General features: G+C 59.3%; 1 protein-coding gene across 3 annotated transcripts; it reads left to right on the forward strand.

The window, feature by feature from the left end:
* Positions 1 to 369: 369 nt before the first annotated feature.
* On the forward strand, positions 370 to 16,757 carry MEOX1 (mesenchyme homeobox 1). 3 transcript variants are annotated; one of them, XM_002719424.5, is made up of 3 exons: positions 370 to 1,275; positions 12,663 to 12,835; positions 14,798 to 16,757. In XM_002719424.5, the coding sequence occupies exons 1-3, from the start codon at positions 807 to 809 to the stop codon at positions 14,918 to 14,920; spliced, it is 765 nt and encodes a 254-aa protein (XP_002719470.3). In that variant the 5' UTR covers positions 370 to 806; the 3' UTR covers positions 14,921 to 16,757. The 3 variants fall into 3 exon arrangements, with proteins under 3 accessions (XP_002719470.3, XP_069916738.1, XP_069916737.1); XM_070060636.1 differs by lacking the exon at positions 370 to 1,275 and adding an exon at positions 10,343 to 11,224 and having other exon boundaries at positions 14,798 to 16,347; XM_070060637.1 differs by lacking the exon at positions 12,663 to 12,835 and having other exon boundaries at positions 441 to 1,275; positions 14,798 to 16,329.
* The last annotated feature ends 455 nt before the right edge of the window (positions 16,758 to 17,212 follow it).

Below are 17,212 nucleotides of genomic sequence, written 5' to 3' on the forward strand. Positions count from 1 at the left end.
TGTCTCCTGCGCTTAGTCGCTGCTCCGCTCCCCGGAATCTGGCATACGATGGATTCTGGATCTGACTTAAGGCTTTTTCCAAATCCAGGACCTGGGGAATTTTGTTAACAGTGCAATAAAAATAACTTTATGGTGTTACAGGAGGCACACTAAAGACACTGTGTGTGTGTGCGTGTGTGTGTGTGCTGTGCTCTCTCCTTAAAATTAAAAAAAAAAAAATACAGACAATGTTTCTTTAAAAGTCTCCATCTGCAAATCCCATTAGATGTGCATATAAGGTTTCTGGTGATTAATAGTTGCCTGCTCGCGTTTTGGTTGGAGGGGACCTTGTGAGCGCGGTTAACCCCTCCCTCTCCTCTCTCACATTTCACTTCAGAAATCTGTCACTCTCTCCCACCGCAGGATTTAAAAGTGGCTCTGGGCTGCGGCCCTCTGCAGGCATTTGCTCGGGGCTCCGGGTGGAGTTTGAGTTTCTTATCAGCTGAGGTGACTGGGCTGGGACAGTGAAAATGTGTAGTGTCCTGGGCTGCCAGTGCGCATGCGCGGGACCCCAGTGAGCAGGCTGCTGTGCCCACCCTGAGTGGTCACAGGTGTGTGTACCTGAAGCTAAAAACTTTAGTTTTGGTTTTTGCTTTGGATCCTGGGGTGAATTTTCTGTTGAACGTTTTCCCCTCCTATTTATTTATATATATATATTTTTGGCACTTAAAGACATTTGAATATAAAACGTGTAAACAGTCCAACCTTTGGAAGCACGGCGGCGGGCAGCAGGCAGCAGGCAGCGGGCAGCGGGCAGCGGGCAGCAGATGGATCCCGTGGCAGGCAGCTGCATGAGCAGCGCTCACCCCCCAGCCTCGGTCTGGGGCTGCCTTCGGAACCCTCACTCCGAAGGCAACGGGGCTTCCGGGCTGCCCCACTACCCCCCGACCCCGTTCTCCTTCCACCAGAAGCCAGACTTCCCGGCGACAGCAACGGCCGCGTACCCCGACTTCTCGGCCTCCTGCCTGGCGGCCGCCCCGCACAGCCTACCCCGGGAAGAGCGTGTCTTCAGCGAGCAGCACCCCGCCTTCCCACAGCCCCCCGACTGGCACCTCCCAGTCTCGGAGGCCCGGCGACGGCTCAACCCGGGCCCTGTTGGGGGCTCCAGGGAGATGGGGGCCAGCAGCCCAAGCCTAGTGGACGCCACAGGAAGCCCAGGCGAGGACTACGGGGTGCTTGGGAGCACTGCCAATGAGACAGAGAAGAAATCGTCTCGACGCAAAAAGGAGAGTTCAGGTAGGTGGCCGGGGAGGAGCTCACCATTCCTTTACTGTGTGACCTTGGGGAAGTTACTCACCCTCTCTGAACCTACGTGCCCTGATTACAAATGTCAAGCAGTACTAACCTGTCCAACCCTAAAAGATTTTGGGGTTTCTTCCACTCAGAGTCCCAGGATTCTTTGATGATGGGAGCCAGGGCTACATCCCCGGCGTTCCTTGTCCCAGGGAGGATGCGCCTGCAGGAGAATGAAATAGGATCAGCAGAGATCTGGGGGGTCAGGGATGGAACCTGGGGGTGCAGACAGACAAGAGCTGGGGAGGGCGCTCCCGCCCTCGGGCTGCCCCGGGGGCATTCTTCTCCTTCCCCTGCCCTGGCTGATTTCCCGAGGTCCCAGAGCGGTCCCAGAGCCGGGAAGTCAGCCAGGACTGAGGCCGAGACCCTGGCCTCCAGAGCCCAGAGGCAGGGCTGGGCTGGGGGAGGCAAAGGGCGAGGAGGGGAGGAGGGCTGAGATTTGGGGCCATCGCCCCTAAGCTGTAACGCTGTAGGCCCAGGCACAGCTCAGCTTGTTGAGGTCTGGCTGCCCCCAGTGGGCTGCCCTGGGAGGGGCCCTCCTGGGTCGGGGGTGCAGGCCTGGGGAGACTCAGTTGCACTGGAGCCCCGGAAGCTGAGGGTGGGGTGAGGCCCCTCCCGGAGGCGGAGCCTGTTGTTCCCCCACCTTCCCAGGAGGCCCTCTGGGCTTCTCTCACTGCCACTCACCTTTCATCTGATTCCCTGTCCCGCCCCAGCCTCCTGTCCTCGCGGGCGCCTCTGGGGGACCCTCCCACTGGAGAGCGCCAGTGAGCGCTGAGAATTCTTGGTACTTGATCCGCAGAGCTCTGCTCCCACCTCGTGCCTTTGGCCGAGCACTGGGGGTGCGTGGGTGGATAAGCGGGGTCTCCCCGGGGGAGAGCACACCCTGAGGGTGGCAGAGGCCTGCAGGGGCTGACAGCAGGCACCGAGTTGACTCCGTGGAGACCCACGGGTGTTCGAGGGGGAGGCAGCAGTGTCTCTATCCTATGCAGTCAAAGAGAGACAGTGTCCAGCTCATCTCGGTTTGCCTGGGATTTTTCCAGCATGGGGACGGAAAGTCCTGTGTCCTGGGAAACCCCTGGGTCCCGGGCCAGCCAGGCGGGGAGACCAGCAGAGAAGTGGGTGCGAGGGCCAGATCCTGTGGCGATTCCAGCATGGTCCTCAGTTAGCAATGACATTGGTCCCTCCAGGGCCCTTTAAATCCCTGCCTGGGGAGTCAGCTGCTTCTCCCTGCCTGGGGACTGGCCACGAATGGGGCGCTGCCTGCACCCCCTCCCCAGGAGCTCTCAGCCCCGCGGCCCTGTGCCTCGTGGAAGAGCCTGCCGCTGCGGCTCTTCCCTCTCTGCCCACATCCCGAGCTTTCCAGGGAACGGAGAACCAAGGGCACTGGGAAGAGACAGAAAGCCAAGAGCCGGCTGGGTCCGGGCACAATCTTTCATCATTCTGAGTTGCTGCAAAATCCAGATATGCCATCTTTCCTTTTGGCTACTGGCCGATGGCACCGTGTGAGGGAGTCAGCGCACAGGCCTGGCGCTGACCGCCCCCAGAGCATGCGCTCTGTGTTGACGCCTGGCACTCCTCCTGGGCCTCTGGGCTGTCCTCTGGGGTCCCTTCAGGAGCAGGCTCAGCTCCCATCCGGTTCTAGGCCCGCTCCCTGTGTAGCATGCAAATCCTTATTACCCGGTTGCTGGATTCTTCTTTTGGAATTTAATGGAAGGAAGGAGGAGGCAGGAAGGTGAGCTTTGCAGGAGCCCGAAGAGACAGGAAAGTGATGAGTAAGGCTCACAACCGACTCCGGGGACCTGGAATTCCGCTCCGGAGAGCCAGACCCACAAAGAACCCCCCCACCCCACCGGGCCTAAGTCACGGGTGGAATCCTCTCTCCATGTAAACTTTTGAGACTATGTCCACTGTGGATTTTTTGCATTGTTTGATTTTTTTAAAACACAATGCGTTGACATAATATTAATGGTGATTGCTGAGGTCTTGGGGCCCTTTCATAACTTCAGTAAAGTTCTTAAGGCCTCGCGGCCTCTGCTCGCCCGGCTGTGAAATGGGGACACCTTCCGCGGCGAGTCTCTGGGAGGGTTCGAGCAGGGATCCAGGCGATCAGCACAGGGCCTGGCCCAGCGTAAGGGTTCAGTCCGTAGCTGCTGCTTACGGTATTGGGCCCATATTTCCTGAATCAGCCTTCAGAACGCAGGGTCTGACAGGTATTTCCGTATTGAGGGGGCCAGTGGAATGGGACGTTCCAAAATTGCTGTCAGAAATCGTGTCTGGAGTAGGAGACGTGGGAAATTCTTGCCATCATCTTGGCCTGAAATTCCAGTTATCATGAGGCAGGAGCTTGGAGCTCAGCGGTCTGGTGGGGAGATTTTGAGGTGGGTTGTGCAGAACAAACGCTTCCCATCCTGGCTGGCCCCCCTGACAAAGGAAGAGTGGAATGTCCTCCACTCTCCCCCCACCCCGCCAGCCCCTGCTGCTCCCCCGCGTCCCCACTGGAAGCTGGAGCTGATTGGATCCGGTACGCAACCAGGAGACCTGAGACCTTCCCCATTCGTTCACTGCGCGCGTAGAGCCGACTTGGAGACTGGGGGGGGGGGGGGGGGCGTGTTATCTTACCCTCACCACTCCCTGACCCCGGCCATGGGTGTTAAAGACCCCTGCTGGCCCGACAGCTGCGAGGCCACTGCTGTTGTTGTTCCCCCTCGCTGTCTTGCTACCGTGGTCGTCTTTAATTTATGGGAACAAGGGATTTCGCGGCGATTTCCTGACGGGTTCAAGGGAAGGTTGCGTGTGATCCGCCAGGCTACAGGTGAATGGGCTCGGCCGCCCGGGCCAGCCGCCTGCTCGCTCTCGCGCTGGCGCTGCCCTCCCGCGCGGCCGCCCCCACCTTTCCTCAGCCTCCGTGTGTCCCGCTCTCCTTCCACTTCCTGCTAATTCACACCCTGGGAGGCAGCAAGCAATGGCTCAAGTAGCTGGGTCCCTGCTACCCAGGTAGGAGACCTGGACGGGGTTCCAGGCTCTTGGTTTTGGCCTGGTGGAACCCTAGTTGCAGATGGAGGATCTCTCTCTCTCTCTCTCTCTCTCTCTCTCTCTCTCTCTCTCTCTCACTCTGCCTTTCAAATAAATCGTCCAGGTTGTGGCATACGATGAGGTTTCCTTCTCTATAAGCCTGAGCGCTATCCCACTGTATGTCTACACTGCATTTTCCTCCCTTTATCTGTTCATGGACATTTAGGTTATTTCCACCTCTTGGCAGCTGTGGACGGCGTGGCCGTGATGTGGACGTGTAAATCTCTCTTGGAGATCACCTTTTTTATTCTCCTGGGCGGCCCGTTGAGTTTATCCTTAAGCATTTTGGTTTTCAGAGGCTCCTGTGAATGGGACCGTCTTCTCGATTTCCCTCGGGTTGCTCGCGGGTAGCCCACAGAAACGCGGCTGACCTTGTGTGTCGTTTTGTAGGCTGCAACTTTGCTGACCTCAGCTATGAGGCTGTGCCTCCTCTGCAGGTGGAATCCGTAGAGATTTCCACAAACAAGCTCCTGTCATCTGCAAACGGAATCATTTCACTTCTTCCTTTCACATTCAGATGCCTTTTATTTCTTTCCTTTTTTAGAAAAAGATTTATTTATTTATTTGAAAGGCAGAATTACAGAGAGGCAGAGCCAGAGAGAGAGAGAGAGAGAGCGAGAGCGAGCGAGCTTCTTCATCCGCTGGTTCACTCCCCAGATGGCCACAACGGCCAGAGCTGTGCTGATCTGAAGCCAGGAGTCTCCCATGCAGGTGTAGGGACTCAAGGACTTGGGCCATCCTCTACTGCTTTCCCAGGCCACAGCAGAGAGCTGGATCGGAAGTGGAGCAGCCGGGACTAGAACTGGCGCCCATACAGGATAGCAGCACAGCAGGTGGCGGCTTCACCCACTACACTGTAGCGACGGCCCCTCTTTCTTTTCTCTTACCTGATTGGCTAGTACTTCCAGTGCGCTCTTGAACGATGTGGCGAGAGTGGGCATCCTCGCCTTGTTCTGATCTAAGAGAAAAAGCTCCCCATTCGCCACCACTGAGCGTCACGTTGGCGGTGGGCGTTCACATGGAGACTTTACGATGTTGGGGCAATTTCTTCCTGGGTGTCCAGGAATCCTTTCTTGCCCTCCCTTCCCACACACATGGAGCTGCAAACCACAGCTGGCGTTGCCTCCAGAGTTAGAGGTGCATGCTGCTGCCTCTCCCCCCAAAATCGACATGCCTGGGGGCGGGAGTGGCACGTGGATCATCTGTTCAGACTCCCTACACCTAGCGAAACCTCCATAACCAGGCCTGGCAGTCGGCCGTTCAATCCCCCCACCCCCCGCCCCCGCCAGTGGGTCCGCTGCCTGGCCTGAGTGTCCAGGACTTTCACAGTTCCACTTATGAGAAGGGCTTTCAGAAAGCCAGGCTGCAGCCATAAAACCAGCCCTGGGTCAGAGTGAGTGCTGGGCTCAGAAGACACACGAACACCCACGTGCAGACTGGGCAGAGTCTGCAGGAGCCCTCCACGGGCTCACGTGTGGAGACAGATATGCAGCCTCCATCTTCCAAGTCTCCCCAGATGCTGGCAGCGTCCCAGCTTGCCCACGCTCAGAGCTTGGCCACGCAGAGTGACCCGAGCTCGGTCAGAGCCTTGGCCATGTGCTGCCAGCCAGGCCCGGGCCGCTGCAGACCTGGGCAGGGCGTGCTTTGAGGAGGCTGTCCCTCCTGTGCCCTGAGCCCTCCTGACCCAATCCCAGAACCCCCTGGGAAAGGAAGAATCCTTAAGGCTCAGAGGGACCAGTGTGGGAGAAAAGAGCGCACTTTCCCCCTTGGCCCGTGGCTCTCCCGGCGTCCCCTGCCTCCTGGCTCCAGGCCCTGCCCCTCCTCCTCTGTGAGAGATGGGAGCCCAGGCCGGGACCTCAGGCCTCACCAGCACCAATCCTGTGACCGGGCCTGCTCAGGCTCCTGACCAGGTGGTCAGAAAGTTCTGGGCGAAGTAACTTCTTGCCATGGTAGCTGGATCTTGACCAGCCTCCAAGTCCAAAGTGCCCTTGGGCCCTGAGAAGGTCAGCCAGGGGCTGCCTCAGCTCTGCCCACTGCCCTGTGCTGCCAGGGGCCCAGGGGCCCTGCCCGGCTCACCTGTTGCTCTGGCTTCAATGCAGCAGGGGCACCTGGGCCCAGAGAGGTGGGGTGAGTCAGAGGCAAAACAGCCCCTTCCTCTCAAGAGGCAGGACCCAGGGCCAGCCCCTGTCCAGTCCTCCTCTCCTCCCCTACCCAGCTCCGACCTCTGGCCAGGGCCCACCCCCACCCGTCACTTCACCTCATCTGACCCTGTCTCTGCACACGATGCAAGGTAGAGGGACGGAGTGAGTAGTAAGCCTGGGTCCGGGAGCCCACACTTCCACTGGTGACAGCTGAGGGCGACATCTGGACGCATAAACACAAAGGCCAGTGTCGTCCGGGCCTCCCCCAGCCCCTCTCAAAGGTTGCTGCTGCTCCCCTTTCCCTGCCGCTTCTCTGCCCCTCGCCTCCGACTCCCCTCCCACGTCCCCACACTCCATCTCATCGTGCAGCTTGGCCCAGGCTCCATCACCGCTGCCCATCCTCCCTGTCCCACCCCACCTGGGACTCTGGGCAAAATCCACTCCAACACCAGGCATCCCCGTTCTAGAAGAGTTTAAGTATCTCCCAGAAAACACACCCTGCATTCCCCAGCCCCACTGCTGGCTTCTCAAAGAGGCTGAGAGGCGCCCACAGCAGAGGGAACGGGCCTGGACATGGGGTGGGGGGGACAGGATCGCCTCGGGAGACCAGGGAGAGTGGCCAGCTGGTCCCGGGGTGGCTCCATCCAAGTCTCTCCCCTCTGCATGAGCGGATTGTCCTGAAGCTGAAGGTAGCAGACCTGGTGAGAAGCTGACGTGGCCACGTAGCAAGAGCCCCGGGAGCCAGCCTCGCCTACTGACATCACCCCCCAAACATGCCTTCCCCTGCTCTCCCCGGGGAGTCCCAGGAACACAGAGCTGAAGTGGACACAGCCTCCCAGTGCAACATGTGGCTGTAGCCCTGGTCTGGTTCTGGGAGCCTTGGGCAAGCCATTTCATCTCAGGGTCTTAATTTTCTCCTCTGTTCAATGGGCTGATGTGGCCCTTACCTCACAGAACAATTAAGAGCAAACCATGGGAAGTAGCCCTGTAGTGTGGACACAGCTTCCCGTCAAGAAAATGCGGGTTCCATGGTCGGCTCCGCTGCTCACTAGGCTAATCCTCCACCTTGCAGCGCCGGCACACCGTGTTCTAGTCCCGGTCAGGGCACCGGATTCTGTCCCGGTTGCCCCTCTTCCAGCCCAGCTCTCTGCTGTGGCCAGGGCATGCAGTGGAGGATGGCCCAAGTGCTTGGGCCCTGTACCCCATGGGAGACCAGGAGAAGCACCTGGCTCCTGCCATCGGATCAGCGCGGTGCACCAGCCACAGCGCGCTGGCTGCGGCAGCCATTGGAGGGTGAACCAACGGCAAAGGAAGACCTTTCTCTCTGTCTCTCTCTCTCACTGTCCACTCTGCTTGTCAAAAAAAAAAAAAGAAAGAAAAAAAAAGAAAATGCGGGTTCCAGCCCCAACCCTGGCGCTAGTCTGTTGCATGTCCTTAAGGGAGTCCCGAACCTTCTCCAGGCTCGCCCAGGAAATGAAAAGGCTGCAGCGGATCATCTCAAGCCTCCTGGAGCTTTATTACTCTATGAATCTGCTGCATACGTGCAAATCCAAAAGCAGCTGCTCCCGGGGCCGGGGGCCGGAAGTCAGTGGCAAATCACCGCTCTCCTCGGGGTTCATGGCTGTTCTTGTGGCTTGGGAGAGCAGTCTGTGGTGAGGGGCGGGCCATGTGCCACTGGGTCTGACTGAAGCCCCCGTAGCCCCGATGAAGCTGTCTGCTCACTTTGGAAGCCCCGCCCCACGTGACAGCTCCTTCTGAAATGGTTTGCCTCGCAGGGTGTAAAAGCTCGCGGTGGAAACCGCAGTCACACACACATCCTGTTTGCATTTCTCTGGGCACAGTCAACTGCTCCCTCGTGGCCCTGCTTGATCCTGAGGCCGTGCAGGGGCTGGGGAGCGGGGGGGGGGGGGGTCTCCTCCAGCTGAGACCTTGCATCCTGCCTCTGAGTGCGCCTGGAAGCGGCACCAGCCGCCCCGGAGAGAGAAACACCAGGAAGACTGAAGTGGATGGTCATCCGGGTCACATCTGGCCACGGCCCTGGAAGCACGGACTGCCGAAGGGCTGACGCAGTAGTGGCTGATGGTGGCCACAGAGCTACGAAGAGACACAGAAAAGTAGGAGAGTGGGGAAAAGAGCCGAGAGGCCAGCCGTGTGAGAGCCGGCCCCTTCGCACAGGTCTGGACACGGGCACCTGACGACGCAGCTTACTGGAGCCCCGCCGGGAACCATCTCTGCACCATCGTCTCCCGGGGACCTTTTCCGAGGGCCCTTTCAGTGGCAAACGCATGCCAGGCACCCGAGCTGGGGGCCAACCCTCGGCACGGCTCTCCCGTTACCTCCTCCCCAGCCTGTGTCACAGTGGGCACAGCTGTTCCCGTGGTGTAGACAGGAAGCTGAGGCTCAGGAAACGCCTCTTTGGAGCCAGCACCTTTGGGTGTCAAGGCCCAGCTCTCAGCAGGGCCTCAGATGCCTCTGCAAGAGTGAGCGCCCTGCACTCGGCCAGGGTGAGGAGAGGGAGGGTCCCCGGCCTGGCCTCCATCTTTGGGCTGAGGACGTGGGAAGGATGGAGGGGCAGTGGCGCTTTGGAACGACGAACGCACATGGCCAGCCCTCGGCTCTGGCCACAGGGAGGAACCAGGAGCTGAAACGAGAACTCAGAGTTCAAGACCAGGCATTCTCAACAGAAGGGAGGGGCGGGGGGGAGAAGGAAGAGGATTTGTGTGTAGGGCACAAACTCTGCCACCAATTTCCCAGGGGTGAAAGAATGTAAACCAAACCCATTCTTCTGTACACGGGGAAACTGAGGCCCAGAGAGGGGAGAGAGGCGTCTGGGGAAGGAAGCAGCTCTCTATTGGGGCTGTGAGTTATTTCCATGCGTGTGGGGGGGGGGGTGCACGAACTGCACACCTGAGCTGGCAGACCCAACACCCCCAGCCAGAAATGGCAAGAAAGTACTCGTGGCTTTTCTGGGTGCTTCTGTTCAATGCTGGTGAATAGGGTGCCGTTTTTCTCCCATTGCAGAACAAGGGGACCTTAGCTTCCACTGCAGGGTTCAGAGTTCGGGTGCAACACTCCCAGTGTCTTCAGAGCTCCCAACAGCAAGGGAGGCTTATCCCGTTCTGGAAGCTGGGGACCGACGGGGTCTCTCGCCCACCACTAGTAGGTGTGAGTCGCTGAGGTCTTCCGTTCCTAACCCAGGCTGCTTCTCAGCATTCATTTCCTCTGGAAGTAGGCTCTGAAGCCGCAGGGTCTACACTGGACACGCAGAGTCAGGGCAGGAGAAGTGGGTAGGGGGCTTGGCTTGCCCACCCGGCCAATGCAAAAGCAGCCCTCCTGGGGCTTTCTAGGGAAGGGGGCTCAGGACGCCATGGGCTCCTAGCACACCCAGGCAGGCCACAGGGAGCCCCGGGAGCCCTGGTGGTAGAGATGGGGAGAAGCCGTGAGCTAACTTCAGGGAAGCCAGTGGGAAGACAGGGCATCTGACGCCAGGGCTGTGGGCCTCAGCTCCAGGCAGGTAGATCGGGGTTCAGTTTCTGGGCTTCTCTAAGGCCGCTTCTTCTCAGCACAGAGCAAGACCAACAAATGCTCAGCAGGGCCCTCGTGTGGGCCTGGGTCAGGAGCACCAAGGGTCAAATGCGGGGGTGGGGGTGGGGGGGGCGTAGTCTCCCCAGAGAGGGAGCTTGCAATGAGACTGTCCTCACACAGGGTGTGCAGTGCAGAAGGGGCAACCACCGGGCCCCCTCACAGGGCGCTGGAGGTTGTGGGTGAGAGCGGGGAACATCCAGCAGTGTCCAGCCCTTAGCTGGCGGCTCACGGAGTTGCAAGCACCCAGTATGTTTCGTGTTTACCGACATTTTCTACACATATTAGCTCTTCCTAGGAACCCTCGGAACTGGGTGCTCTATTTGCCCCAATTTCTTGATGAAACTGAGGCCCAGAGAGAGAAAGCAGCTGCCTCAAAACCTCCATCAAGGTCATCAGGATTCAGACCTCCGGGCTGCCGACTCGCCGAGGCCGTGGCAGGCAGGCCTGGGGCACTATGAAGCAGGCTGGGGACAGCAGGAGGTCGTGAAACGACCCCCGCCCCAGCCACACCCGGAATTTAAGCCGCTGCCCGTGTTTCCTGGCCCGCGGCCAGGACGTGCTCCGGGAAGGCCTTCCATCCGCTGCGTGACCCACACTCCCGGGCCCGCAGCCAGGACAGGGCGCGGTGCCGGCACCGGCCAAGGCCGGAGGACTCCTCCGGGACCCCGGCTCGGGGCTGCTCGTCCTTCCCCTCTGGCCCACGCTCCCGCTTCCGGAGGGGTCTGGGCCTGCCTTCTCTGCCGGGAGGGGCGGGGGGGGGTGGACACAGGGACCGCCGGCCAGGCAGCCCGCGCCGGGAAACTCGCCCCCATTCCCTGCTCCCGTCGCTGCGGACGACCAACCCCGACCAGGCTTGGGCCCCTGGGCGTCGGGGCCACACCGAGCCCCTCCGCCCGCTCATGTTTGCGGGGCCGCGGCGGCGCGCCCACTCTCCTGCAGGCGCGGGGCGCGAACGCGCAGTTGCGGGGTGGGCCTCGCGGCGCGCCGCCAACCCGCCCACCTGGGACTTCTCCCAGGCTTCCGTGCAGCGTGGCGCGGGGCGGAGGGCCAGGAAACCGAAATGCAAAGGGATTGAGTGGAAAGCAGAGGAAGCGGTGAGACGGGAAGCAGCCAGGCTCGGAGTCCCACACTGGGTGGCCGGGTTGCTGTGGGGTTTCCGCCTGCCCTCCCCCGCGCGGTTTGGCTGCTTCACCGAGGGCGCGGGCAGGCCCTGACTTACGTCATCCTCGTCTGATTCCCTCCAGCCGCAGTCCAGGTGGGCCTGGACCCGGCCTAGGAGAACAAAGGCTGCCCCTCACCCCCGCCCCCACCCCAGCAAGGTGGAGGTAAAGCACCTGCCTGAGCCACGGCCTCACGGAATGAAAGAGCCGTGCGTGGGAGCCTGGCGTGAACGGCTCTGGTTGCGTTCACGCCACGCGGGCGCGCGTTGTGCGGGTGGATGGGGCTCCTCCCCACGCCCTCCGCGGGCCACCACTGCTGAAGGGAAGGGGAGGCGCCTCGGCCCTGCAGCCCTTTCACCTGCGGGGCATTTCAGGGTTTCTAAACCCTCCCTGCCACGCCTTTGCACCCGTGTGTGGGGCAACCCTTCTGGGTTTGGTTCCTGCCACTTACTGGCTGGATGCGCTGGGACAAAACTTCTCCGCGTTAGTTTTCTGGTCTCCAAACTGGGATTAACCCTAGATCAGCTGGTTGGGTTATTGTGAGGATTCCGTGGTTGAGAGCCTGGCCCAGGGGCCTGTGCTGCAGCGCACGGGGGTTAAGCACCTGTTGGAGTCTCAGCTGCTCTGATACTAGCTCCCTGCTAATGGGCCTGGAAAAGCAGCAGCAGATGGCCCAAGTGCGTGGGCTCCTGCCACCTGCATGGGAGACCCTGGTGAAGGTCATGGCTCCTGATTGCATCTATTTGGGGAGTGAACCAGCAGATGGAAGATCTCTGTCCCTCTGGCTCTGTAACTCTTTCAAATAAATAAAATACATCTTAAAAAAAAAAAAAAAAAAAAAAAAAAGAAAGAAAGAAAGCTAGCAAGCCCGGCACAGGGTGTGCCCGTGGCTCTGTTGGCAATGATGACGGAGCCCCACTGTGTCTAACCGAGAGCCTTTTCCCGGGAACCCCACGGCCTTGCAGACTTGGCCCTTGGGCCCAGTTGGAGCAGGCCCTGCGATTCCACGCCTCTACCAGCTGCTCGGCAATTCGGATGCTGCTGGCTGCCCCTGGAGATCTTGTCACATCTCCCCCCACAAGCCGCAGCCCCTGGTGATGCCACGTGGGGAGGAGTGCTGGGCGGCAGAGATCATTAAAGATGCTTTGGGAGTTGACAGGAGAGGTTAAAGTGGGGGACGCCTGAGGCTGGGACCCGAAACGCTTGCTGGCTGTCGCAGGGGTCAGACGCTAGAGGAGATGAAGGGGAAGAGGAGCATCTTCCTCGGCCTCCCTCGGAGATCAGAGACTGGGGGAGGCTGCCGAGGACACACCTCAGGGCACGGGCGCCCCCAAGGCTCACGTCTTCCCATTTGGGGTCCTGTCTCCCCCAGACACCCAGGACAACCGTGGGAAGTCGGACGGCAGCAGCAAAGCCCGCAAGGAGAGGACGGCCTTCACCAAGGAGCAGCTGCGGGAGCTGGAGGCCGAGTTCGCGCACCACAACTACCTGACGCGGCTCCGGAGATACGAGATCGCCGTGAACCTGGACCTGTCCGAGCGGCAGGTGCGGCCCCTCCTCTTGGCTGCCCCCTCCCCTGCACCCGACTCCCACTCCAGACCTTCTTCACCTTCTCCCCCGACCCTGACCTGTGCGTCTCAGCTCTGGCTGTGCCCATGCATCACCTAGAGACGTGAACCCCACCTCGACCAGGCTCGGCCGCTGGGCACCGTCTCCATTGGTCTGGACCAAGCCCGGGTGTCCTCCTGGCTCAGTGATTGAAATGGCATCATGTGCAGTCAGGGGTGAAGCTTCTAATCCAGTGATTCCCCAGACTCGGTGGGCCTGGGAGTCACTGAGGTGCTTGTTCAGACACGGTCAGGAGCTTCCAGGTTTGCAGTTGCAATGAGTGGGCCCGGGAATCTGGACTTCTACTAAGTTTGCTGGGTGGGGTGACGGTGCAGCTGGCTCCTGGAGCACTCAGAAAAGCTTCTGTGATCCTGTGCTTGAGCTTTCCCTCGGTGCCTCCCAGCCCACCCACCCCCATGCTCTGGTGTGGAGCAATAATAATTAATAATAATAATAATAATAATAATTGATAGCAGCTTTCAGTTGACACAGCACTAGTGCTGGGTTTGGAATCAGAATATTTTTTTTTTTTTTGACAGGCAGAGTGGACAGTGAGAGAGAGACAGAGAGAGAAAGGTCTTCCTTTTGCCGTTGGTTCACCCTCCAATGGCCGCCGCTGCAGCCGGCGCACCGCGCTGATCCGATGGCAGGAGCCAGGAGCCAGGTGCTTTTTCCTGGTCTCCCATGGGGTGCAGGGCCCAAGCACCTGGGCCATCCTCCACTGCACTCCCTGGCCATAGCAGAGAGCTGGCCTGGAAGAGGGGCAACCGGGACAGAATCCGGCGCCCCGACCGGGACTAGAACCCGGTGTGCCGGCGCCGCAAGGCGGAGGATTAGCCTATTGAGCCACGGCGCCGGCGGAATCAGAATATTTTGATCCAAATCCTGCTGCTACCCTTCCTGGCCCTGTGACCTCACGTAGGTCACAGGATTGTATCCCGGCCTGTGGGTGCCAATGAGGCTAAGATGAGCAGAGCTGTCTAAATTGCACCATGCAATTCTTTTTTGAAGATTTATTTATTTATTTGAAAGGCAGAGTGACAGAGAGAGGGAGAGAGCCACAGAGAAAAGGAGACAACACACACACACACACACACACACACACAGAATCTTTCATTCACTGGTTTATTTCCCAAATGGCCACAAGAGCTAGGAGCCTGGAACTCCATCCTGGTCTCCCACATGGGTGCCGAGGGCCCAAGCACTTGGGCCACCGTGACTGCCCTCCCAGGCAGCAAGCTGGGTGGGAAGCTCGGGCAGCCAGGACTCAAGCTGGCACTGCAGCCGTGGCTTAGCCTACCGTGCCACAACACCAGCCCCGCAGAGTGAATTCCAGGCAGACAAGAAGCCAGGCCTCTGGGCAGGCACTGCGGCCTCCCTATAGTCTCAGGTTCTGGGGCCTTTGTGGGAAGTGAGAGCAAGATCAGGTTTCCTGGGGCCAGCGCTGTGGTGTAGCAGGTTAAGCTTCCGCCTGTGGTGCCGGCATCCCATATGGGCGCTGGTTCAAGTCCCGGCTGCTCCATTTCTGATCCAGCTCTCTGCTGTAGCCTGGGAAAGCAGTAAAAGATGGCCCATGTCCTGGGGCCCCTGCACCCATGTGGGAGACCCGGAAGAAGCTCCTGGCTCCAGGCTTCGGATCAGCACAACTCCGGCCTTTGTGGCCATCTGGGGAGTGGATCAGCAGATGAAAGACCCCCCTCTCTCTCTCTCTCTCTCTCTCTCACTCCCTCTCTCTATCTGTAACTCTGCTTCTCAAATAAATAAATCTTTAAAAAGAAAAAACAGCCAGGTTTCCCACCGGGCTCCCTGGAGCTGCGCCCTGGCTGGCGTGGGCTTCGGCTTGGGAAGGGGTGCCCCCAGCCGCCCTGGGTGACTGGGCTCCTTTGCTTCCTCCCTCAGGTCAAGGTGTGGTTCCAGAACCGAAGGATGAAGTGGAAACGTGTGAAGGGAGGTCAGCCCATCTCCCCCCACGGGCAGGACCCCGAGGACGGTGACTCTGCAGCCTCACCCAGCTCGGAGTAAGGCTCCCCCCGGAGGAAAAAAGCTGAGAGCTGAGCCCCCTGCACACAGCCCGAGCCCAGTCCCACTTTCACCCTCTCCCTGGCCACCCCAGGGCGGCCTCTCCACATCTGGCATTGACTCTTGGATGCGAAGGCGCCCAGCATTCCTGGGAGCCTGAGGCTTCCCAGAACGCTCTGTCCAGCACTGCTCCACGTTAGCTGCGCCCTCGCCAGGGCCTGAGCTTCCCACACTCTGGTGGAATCATCCAGCATCTACTGGAGCGGCCGAATCTGGAAGCAGCCCCGGGGACACTGGTTCCCGGGGATCTCTTGGCCGCCACCCACACCTCCTCCTGCAGTCTTCCGTCTGCACCAGCCAGGCCTCCTCCGGGTCTGGACGCCACCTGGCCTGCAGGGAGAGGAGTCCGCCTACAGCTGGCGCCCCGTAAACAGCAAAGGTTCCCCAAGAAAGGAAGCGCTGGTGGCGCGTACCCTGGCCCAGCTTTCCTCCTGGCTCCATGTCTGAGGCTTTGGGGGTCCTTAGCTGTCCCCAAGCCCCAGGGGAAATCTGTCAGAGGATGAAGGATGGCAGCCTCTCGTCTGCAGCTCAGAAACCCGCCCCTGCTCCAGATCCAGTGGCCACGCGTCTTAACCGGGAAAAGACCGAGACATCGCCTGCTGTAGATCCCCCAGGCCCGGCCATGCTGGCATCACAGGTGGCTGGGAAGGAGCCAGGCCCACGTAGCCGAGACTGCCAGGCAGCGACCACCAGAAGTGGAGCAGAGACTCCTTTTCATGCACTGTCTCTGGATTGAGATGCTGCCAGGTGCTCCCCCTGTGAAAGGCCGGAAAGTGGCCGCTGTGTCATAAATAAGGGGACATCATGTGACAGCCGCCAGCTGAGGCCCAGGGCCAGGGAGCCCTGGAGTAGAAGGTTCTCCAGCCATAGTGTGCTGTGCTCTCCCAGGAATCTGACTGCGGGCGGCCCCGGACAGCAGCCCCTCTCCCCCACCCTGTGCAGTCAGCCCCTCCCGTCCCGTGTGCTCCTGTAACGCTGCCCCTGTGGGAGGCTCACGTGTTGCCAGGACTTCTGTGCACGCCTCTGGGGGACTGAAAGCCCAAGGGTGCCTGCAGCCTGGGACGGAGACGCCCCTGCCTGCCCCGGCGCCTTCTCCCAGCCGCAGCCGCTGCTGCAGACAGAGGTCAGCAAGAGTTTGGAGCTCTGGTGTGGGGATGTAATCACCCACGTGTAAAAATAACTGCGCCTCCCACCCCAGAAAGGACAAGAGCTGTGAGGGTGATTGCCAGACGAGATGGCTGGTTAGAGGGTGTGTGATTTTTTTTCTAAAGCATACTTCATATATTTTCTTAAGATTACATCAATCTAGCTATGCGAGGACAATTTGTAAGAAAACTCTTGGAGAAATAAAATCAATTAAAAAAAGCAAAGTTCCCAGGCCTTTTTCTCTGCAGAGCTGAGAGCCACAGTTCTGTGGGCAGCCTTCAGATTCTCAGCCAATACCCGGCCTGAGGTGTCTGGAGGAAAACGAGAAAAAAGGACAAACCACGCGAGGAACAATGTCCCCAATGCTGTGTCTTTGTTTTTATTTTTCAATTGGAAGGCAGAGAAACATGGATGGACACACAGATCTTCCATCCACAGGGACTTCCGGTTTTCCTTGTCTGTCCTGAGCGTTCCTGCTCTGTCCCACAACACTTTGCCCTCACAGCTGGTTCCCAAGGATTCCTTGTTCCCGACTCCTCGCTCTGCCCCGAGATGATCCCATCTGCCTAGTTTTTTTTTTTTTTTTTTAATGTGGTAAGATATACAGAACATTAAAGCCACCATGTTAACCATTTTTCATTGCTCAGTGGCGGTAAGTACATTCACACACCGTCCCCACCAGCCACTCCAGGACTTCCTCATCTCATACGGCAGCTCTGTGCCCACTGAAAACACTCGCCCCCCATCTCCTCCCTCCATTCACCTACATTTAGTGTTGACTCCGGTCGGCCTCTGTTCTGAGTGCTTTACATGTATCAACTAAGGGAATTCTCTCTGCGCCCTAAGAGATGGCACTACTGTTCCCGATTCACAGATGAGGTGACCGAGGCAGAGAGACCCTAAGGAAGCTAAGGCTTCATAGTTGGGGGCTGCAGTGGGTCGGATCATTGGGCCCAATCATCTTCTTCCCTCTCTGGGGAAATAACCTCCTGGCCTGTTGCCCCGTGATGCACCTGCTGTGGGAGGGGTGTCCTGCCCCACCTCACTGACAACAGGCTGCCTCTGTGACCTGCTTTGGCCAACTCACTG

Source organism: Oryctolagus cuniculus, chromosome 17, assembly GCF_964237555.1.
Source record: "Oryctolagus cuniculus chromosome 17, mOryCun1.1, whole genome shotgun sequence".
Classification (NCBI taxonomy): domain Eukaryota; kingdom Metazoa; phylum Chordata; class Mammalia; order Lagomorpha; family Leporidae; genus Oryctolagus; species Oryctolagus cuniculus.

Coding starts and splice junctions, on each gene's coding strand:
- MEOX1 (XM_070060636.1), top strand. CDS start 10,467: ATGAAACTGAGGCCCAGAGAGAGAAAGCAGCTGCCTCAAAACCTCCAT. Junction 11,225..12,662: donor AGTGGAAAGCAGAGGAAGCG/GTGAGACGGGAA, acceptor TGTCTCCCCCAG/ACACCCAGGACAACCGTGGG. Junction 12,836..14,797: donor TGGACCTGTCCGAGCGGCAG/GTGCGGCCCCTC, acceptor TTCCTCCCTCAG/GTCAAGGTGTGGTTCCAGAA.